The 8,213-nt window shown below is 38.0% G+C and overlaps 1 protein-coding gene across 1 annotated transcript; it reads left to right on the forward strand.

Moving 5' to 3' along the window:
* The first annotated feature begins 1,289 nt into the window (after window positions 1–1,289).
* Window positions 1,290–7,810, forward strand: ENPP4 (ectonucleotide pyrophosphatase/phosphodiesterase 4). The gene is made up of 3 exons (XM_040473681.1): window positions 1,290–2,743; window positions 3,388–3,558; window positions 5,537–7,810. Exons 1-3 carry the CDS (start codon window positions 1,918–1,920, stop codon window positions 5,899–5,901), a joined length of 1,362 nt encoding a protein of 453 aa, XP_040329615.1. The 5' UTR covers window positions 1,290–1,917; the 3' UTR covers window positions 5,902–7,810.
* Window positions 7,811–8,213: the final 403 nt, after the last annotated feature.

Genomic DNA, 8,213 nt, shown 5'->3' on the forward strand with positions numbered 1-8,213 from the left:
GGGCTCTCTGTTGTCACAACAGAGCCCACTTTTGATCCTCTGTCCCTGTCTTTCTCTGCCCCTCCCCCACTCACACGCACATGCTCTCGCTCTCTCTCTCAAAATAACTAAACTTAAAAAAAAAAAAAAGAAAAGAAAAGAACCTCCAGTCCAGGAGCCTTGCCACTTCGCACATCTGTATCGGTTTCATCTTAAGCGCTGCAGTTCAGACTTCAGTCACTCCGTAGGACCTTCAGCTTCCTTCATTATACTTCAGTTTCTGGCAGAGTCTCACGCGCAGGCAGGATCGGCTGCCTGTTCATGCCTGTGCTGGGGCCGCCGAATTGCTAGAGAAAACCGGTCAACAGTGTCTCTAACAATTCATGACGCCCGCTGTCAACTTTGACCACCAGTCCTCACTGTTTCCCTGTACCCTCTCCCGTTCTCCACGTTGGCCACTTCAGACATTCTCTGTGATTCTCAAAACCCTGAACCTTTTACCACCCTACTCGCTCTCAATAATCACCCCTACCTCTTGGAACACAGAGAATGCAGCTCCCTTCATCTCCAGCCCTCACACCTGTTAGCTAACTTAGCCTTCGCTCCCTCTCTCTCCTATTGCAATGAAAGAGACATCCCCTCCATCTAAAGTGGACCATCCTGCTTAAATCACCTATCCTGCTTTCTTAAGGACCAAAGATGATAGAGACTGAAGGCAGGGAGATTTATTATGGGAAAGCTATTTTTATAATCAGTGGATTGTCAGAAAAAAATAATGAAAAATCAGGGAGAGCTATGAGCCTGGGGTATTAGGGAGAATGGTTATGTTCTTGGTAGTAAAAAGGAAGTTTAAGGGATATGGTGATGAAAGTCATTTCAGCAGCTGTTGGATTTCTTCAGAAGTCAGTACAGCATCCAAGTCCCTGTAGGCTTTGTCTGTCAACCTCATGTAAATACTGGGAACATATAGATTGAGACGAGATCTTTTACTCAAGTAATATTTATTTCTTATCCTTCTTTTCCTGCCAGTATCTTCAACAGGAACTGGTGATGAGCCAATATGGTAACATTTCCACCACTTATTTCTGTGGGTTAGAAGGAACTTGGGGGTGGGGGGCGCCTGGGTGGCTCAGTCAGTTGAGCGTCTAACTCTTGATATCGGCTCAGGTCATGATCTCAGAGTCTTGAGATCAAGCCCCATATTGGGCTCTGTGCTGATAGTGTGGAGCCTGCTTGGGATTCTTTCTCCCTGTGCTCACACATGCGTGCTCTCTCTCTCAAAATAAATAAGTAAACATTAAAAAAAAAATAAAAGGAACATAGAGTACTTGTCATTAAACTGGAAAAATAATCTCCTCTGGAGCCCCTGAAGGCTTGGTATTATTTCTGTTTTGTGCAAAGGGATCATTTTTCTTTCTTTTATCTGTTCTTAATAAGTCTTTTTTTTTTCTTCAAGATTTTATTTTTAAGTAATCTCTACACCCAACATGGGGCTTGAACTTATACCCTGCGATCAAGAGTCTCATGTTCCACTGAGTGAGCCAGCCCGGTGCCCCTGTTCTTATTAAGTTTTTAGGATAATTTCTGCTACTACAGACAAGCAAGGCGACCAAACAGGAATATCTGTGTGGAGTGTAAGAGCGGTCTGTATCCCCTTCAGAGCATGAAGGGTGGAGCAGGACATACATAAATAGGAAATTGGACAAGTAAAGACAGTTTTTGCCCCCAATTTGAGCTTTATTCAATTATCTTTCAGTAAATGGCATTATGTAATTTTGAGTAGATATGAAGCTGGTATATGAAAGTTTATAAATTTTGATTCTCTTCTCCTGATGGCTAAACTTCTGAAACTGAATCCAAATCAAAGCAGCACTACTACTTATGAACTGTGTTTTTATATTTTAGGAACCCTGATTGCTCTCCTTCAACACATTCATTATGAAGTTATTAGTAATACTTTTATTTTCTGGACTTATAACTGGTTGTAGAGGTAACTCTTCCCATAGTTTGCCACCCAAGTTACTACTGGTGTCCTTTGATGGTTTCAGAGCTGACTATCTACAGAACTATGAATTTCCCCATCTCCAGAATTTTATCAAAGAAGGAGTCCTGGTGGAACATGTTAAAAATGTTTTTATCACAAAAACATTTCCAAACCACTACAGTATCGTGACAGGCTTGTATGAAGAAAGCCATGGCATTGTGGCTAATTCCATGTATGACGTAATCACGAAGAAACATTTTTCTGACCTTGATGACAAGGATCCTTTTTGGTGGAATGAGGCAGTACCTATTTGGGTGACCAATCAGCTTCAGGAAAACAGATCCAGTGCTGCTGCTATGTGGCCTGGTACTGACGTGCCCATTCACAATACCACACCTTCCTATTTTATGAATTATAGCTCTTCAGTGTCATTTGAGGAGAGACTAAATAATATTACCACGTGGCTCATCAATTCAAATCCACCAGTCACCTTTGCAACCCTCTACTGGGAAGAACCAGATGCAAGTGGCCACAAATATGGACCCGAAGATAAAGAAAACATGTACAGAGTGCTGAAAGAAATAGATGACCTTATTGGTGAGCTAGTCCACAAACTCAAGGTGCTAGGCTTGTGGGAAAATCTGAATGTGATCATTACAAGTGATCATGGGATGACCCAGTGCTCTAAGGACAGACTGATCAACTTGGATCGCTGCATTGATAATTCAAGCTACGATCTTATAGATTTGACTCCAGTTGCCGCTGTACTTCCTAAAATAAGTAAGTAAACTTTTAGCTGAGGGATATTTGGGAAGGGGGCGATTGAACGAGGAGGAGGGCGTGTCAAAGAATGCGGCTCTGGCTTTCTGTAGTACGGTGCCATATATTCGTAAACTTGCTCAGAGTGAGATTCTGGGTTTTTCCCCTTAATTTGTAAGTCTTGAAGCAGTTAGTTTAAGGTTCATGTTCAAGGAGATTATTTCTGTGCTTTTTGATGTGTTTCTTCATTATTCACACTAAAGGAAAAGGACATTGTTGTCCTTTAAAAACAACTTGGATATTTGTGTGAGATATATTCTTTGTCTACTGATCTTAGAATTCGTAATAATATGTAATTATTTCATCTTTCCTTAGGAAGCTATACATAAAAATTGTCCCCTTTTGTATAAAAGCCTACCAGGGAGAGTCACAAAATGAAAAAAGAGATATGTGAATGCTTGGAAAGATAGAAGTGTGTGTGTGTCTGTCTGTCCATCCCCAACAATGTCACATAATTATTATTGCTCTGAATTTTTAAGAATTAAAAGTGATTTAATCGATGGTACTGTTCAGAATTTATTTCCAATTATTCTAGTTAGAAATACCTATTTTCCTTATCATTCAATTGTGATTTTTTTCCCTTTACTGTTTCCTTTTTCTTCCAGATACAACAGAGGTTTATAACAAACTGAAAGTCTGTAGCCCTCACATGAATGTTTATCTCAAAGAAGACATTCCTGCCAGATTTCATTACCAACATAATAATCGAATTCAGCCTATTATTTTGGTTGCTGATGAAGGCTGGACAATTGTGTTAAATAAATCATTACCAAAATGTAAGTATTTAGGATATATCTGTTGTATCCTGGGGATAAATCACACATTGTGACGTATTTCTCTTAACAGGGTGCTTTGATTTAGAGACTTTAACACTGTATAATCAGTTCACTTTTTGACTGGATAATTCGTAGGTTTTCATTCAACAGCAATTTAAAACCGTATTTCACCTTTAGAGAAGGGTGGGTGACCTTGAGGGCAAAGGTGTAGATGTACTTTCTTACCCACATTGCGGTTACTGTCAGTAACGTTCAAGGTTGGTTCTCTTGACTTGTAGAAAATGGCAGAGAAGTAAAGAAACGGTAAAAGGGGACAGATTCGATAATTCAAATGCCTGTTTATTTTTTGTGTGCATTAATAAACATTGTCCAAGTATCCTGAAGTCTTTCCCCAATGATGAAGTCGTTTACCTGAGTGCTGTTGCTCTTTGGAACACTGGGAAAGATTCAGAAGGTAAACAAACAAAAACCTACCAAGTACACAAAACAGGTGTATCAAAGTCTCTCCTAAAGCTAAGGAAATAATAGGGGAGAGTTACAGGTCTTCCCTGAACCCAAGCTTATTCATCCATATGTTCAATTTGAATACTTTTTAAAAAAATCTGGCTTTGTACAAGTCTGTAGCAGGAGTCAGAACATTTCTGTAAAAGACCAGATAGTAAATATGTAGGCTTTATAAGGCAGCTGGTGTCCATCTCAGCTACTCAATTGCGCCTTTGCAGCGGGAAAGTAGCCCTAGACATTATGTAAACGAACTGACATGGGGGGGTGAAATTTTGTTTACTGAAACAGGTAGGGGACTGAATTTGGCCAGGGGCTGTCATATGCAGACCCCTGATCTACAGCACATCAGAAGCTTCAGACAAGGATAAGATAATGGTTATTGGAATTTATATGTTCTTTACGCTTATATACTCACTGTTGAAAACTGAGAAAATACAGAAAAGTTTAGAAACGAGAAAAAAAAAACACAACTATCCATAATCCCTCCATACAAAGGTACAGACAGATGTGAATTGTGGGAGTTTCCCCCTTCTATACTTTTTTGCTGTTACATATACACGTATATTTTTATACTGCTGAAATCGTAATGTCTATATATAGAGTTTTATTCTGTTTTTATTCTATTGATCACATGCATTATTTTTATTATGAAATATTTCAAACATAAAATTAAAGGCTAATATAACAAAAACTGATCTACCTTCCACTCAGTCATTTGCACTTCATATGAAACCAGGAGCTTATCAAATCCAACTGGTGTACATTAAAAGGGAATATTTGCCAACACAAAGCCAAAACCTGAGATTCTGGTGTTGGGGTCATATCAGAGACTATCCTGTCATGTTTTCCTTTGAGTTAGATTTGGAGTTACAGGTTGGTGATCTGGTTAGACTTCACATTCAGTACAAGAATCCCTTCTGTATTCTCAATTCTGTGGCCTCCGGATGTTAAGGTGTTCATTAACTGTCAGTAAATCAGTATATTGTATCATCCCGTCTCTTACCACGGGAGCAATTGACATGGGTAAGGCTGCAGATTCACTTCTTCCCCATTCACTGGACGCACTCACTTTTGCTCTCCAGTTATTTAGGACCCTCAGCCCACCCACTCTTTTTCTTTTATAATCACTAGTGCTCTTTGCATGCAGACGGTTCTGGAAATTGAAGGGTGAAATAAGTGGGGCCAGAACTGAAAGATAGGTACCTGAAGTCAAGAAATAGTTTTAAAGTCTCAGGTCATGACCAGTTGGGAAAAGCAGTATGTGTGTCTGTGTGAAATGGGGACATGGCTGAGTTGAAAAAAATAGAAAATTTTATTTCTAGCCCCCATCTGGTCCAAATTAATTGGAATTAATTTTAACAGATGGGAATTACACTGGCAAGAATCAGCATATTTCCATTGGAAGCAAGTTATTTTGTAATAGAAAGATCATTCTTTCTGTTAAGAACTAACATAATTTTGTTCTTTTTTTCAGTAGGTGACCATGGTTATGATAATTCTTTGTCTAGTATGCATCCGTTTCTAGCTGCCCACGGACCTGCATTTCACAAAGGCTACAAACACAACACAATTAACAGTGTGGATATTTACCCAATGATGTGCCACATCCTGGGATTAAAACCACGTCCCAATAATGGAACCTTTGGTCACACTAAGTGTTTGTTAGTTGACCAGTGGTGCATTAATCTCCCGGAAGCCGTTGGAATTGTTATCGGTGCGCTCTTGGTCTTAACCACGCTAACAGGCCTCATAATAATCATGCAGAATAGACTGTCTGTACCCCGTCCGTTTTCCCGACTTCAGCTGCAAGAAGACGATGATGATCCCCTAATTGAGTAATGCTTGCTGGAATTTATACAGAGTATCTCTAATTATACATGAAACCAAGGATACATTCGAGGGATGGTGTTATAACTATGAAAAATCTACTTTGAAAGACAAAGAACTTAGACCAAGCATGCTAGAGTTATTTTGTTTTTCCCTGTGCTTTGTTTTGGTGCATCAGCTAATACAGAACAACCGTGACCATAGTTAAAATTGCTAGTAAATCATTGGTTAACACCACCGAGTTCTCTAACTAGAAACTTTTTTTAAGAAAAATACTGCCTCTGCCTTTTTCTTGCAATGAAGATTTGACACAATTTTAAAGGAAAATATACCAAAATGTAGTAGGCATGCTTTTCTAATAAATTTTTATATTTGTAACCGAAACAACAGAAATCTTTATGCAGTTAGAGGATTTTGTGTATCAGGAAGGAAAAGTTTTCTATATTTTTATACTTGTTAACCTTAATAGAGTTTGTATCCTAAGTTCACCTGTGACGTAGGAAAACCTCTGTGATGGTTAATAAAATCGGTTAACCAGGCAGAACAGATCTAGCATGTGAAGAAATTATTTTAAGAAAAGCTATTATAAAACACAACACAAAGACCATGTGATACAAAGCCTCAGTCTCCACCATTGCGTCTTTGTTTAGACCCGTAAGCTGTTGAAGCCTCAAAAGATCTCTTTTAAAGATTGTTGCTAATAAGAAACTAAGAAAATAGAATTGCTTTCCTTTGTTTGTGCTTAGCGCCTTCGTGTAAGTTATTCATTTGTGTGTGCGCAAGTGTGTTTGTGTGCACGAGTATGCAGACTTCCTGTGACTTACAGAAAGTGTCAGAGGTAGGCTGGTCTGTAGGCTGACTTCCACAGAACGTGGCTGTCAGGCAGACGGTATAATTGCACTTCATATTTGTTTACTTTCTTCTGACTCACAAGCTAAATTCCTAACTGAAGAAAATTCATCGGCTTTTGTTACCATTTTTTACTTTCTCATGTTTATTATAGCCAGAGGTATCAAGTCCTGCAGAAAAACTGATGACCTGAATACAAATCTGGTTTCAATTGGGTCAGAACGAGGAAGAGAGATTTTGATACCTAACCTTTGGGACATTATGCCTTACTTTTCAGGCATGGGATTTGGTATCTTTTGATCTTTTCCACTATTCATATGTTAAGTGGCAGAATTTAAGCTTAAACTCTAAGCACTGTTAACATTCTGTAGCCTGAGTGCCACCTCTGATTTTTTTTTTCGGTGTTTGGTTCATAGAAATAATCACTCTGCTCCTATTTTTGTAAACATACATGTTCATAGCTAAGGATTTGCTGTGAAGAATCACCATCCTACCTTGCTAGGTGGTACTTTCTAATAATCAAAATTACTATGTGGAAACTGAGTTGTATCTGTTAAAGAAAAAACTGGCTTTAAGAACCATCCATCAAGACCTGAGGCAGGCCATTAATAGTGTGAACTTGAAAGTTTTGACAATATAAAATAAACTGGGTAACGGTCTTTCAGATAAAAATAAATTATCTACAGCAAATATACAGCCCAGTTAAATGTTGATTTTCTATGATAGTAAAAAATGCTGCCAGTCATCAAACATATAATTCATCCTGTTTGGTCACTGCTAATTTTGTGATCTTAGCATTTGATGCCTATTGTTTTGGGGGTTCTTGAGAAGCATTTCTACAACCTGCATAAATAGTCCATGCTATTGGTCATAAGTGGACTGTGTTAAGAACAGCATAATAAACGAAATAAAACCAATAGGACTAATTTTGCTTTTTGACAAATTTTGATTTTTTTTCCTCACATAAAAGTTACCCTAAAGTTAATAGTTTTTCTGAACAAAATAAAAGAAAATTTTCTATTTCAATTTCCATTAAAAAAAAAAAGACTGGAACAGCCACATTTAAAACAGTGGACACATTTTGAAGTATCTAAAATAGAATATTTCATACTAGCCCAATAGAGCTTGGTCCCTACAATGCCGTGAGTTTTCGTGATCGCATTAGTTTGGTGGTTAGGAGTTTCAGAAATCTATACACAGCATCCAGCCTGTGAGTGGACTTCATACAGGATGAAAGAGCCTGTCAGTGTCTTACCCTTTTGAATAAGACCTTTACATATTTGTCTTTCATTCCATCCTCAAAATATTAACTTTAATTAAAATTGTAAAATTTTTTATGTATATATGCTGATGGGACAAAACAGTATTTATTTGCTCAAAGAGACGTTTATATATTATTGAACTTTGTGTTAATTCATTTGTATCTTTGAAAAATTATCATCGTTAAAGCCAATGACTCCTCTCGTGCTCTGAGA

Source organism: Herpailurus yagouaroundi, unplaced genomic scaffold (assembly GCF_014898765.1).
Source record: "Herpailurus yagouaroundi ecotype Mexico unplaced genomic scaffold, PumYag 139, whole genome shotgun sequence".
Classification (NCBI taxonomy): domain Eukaryota; kingdom Metazoa; phylum Chordata; class Mammalia; order Carnivora; family Felidae; genus Herpailurus; species Herpailurus yagouaroundi.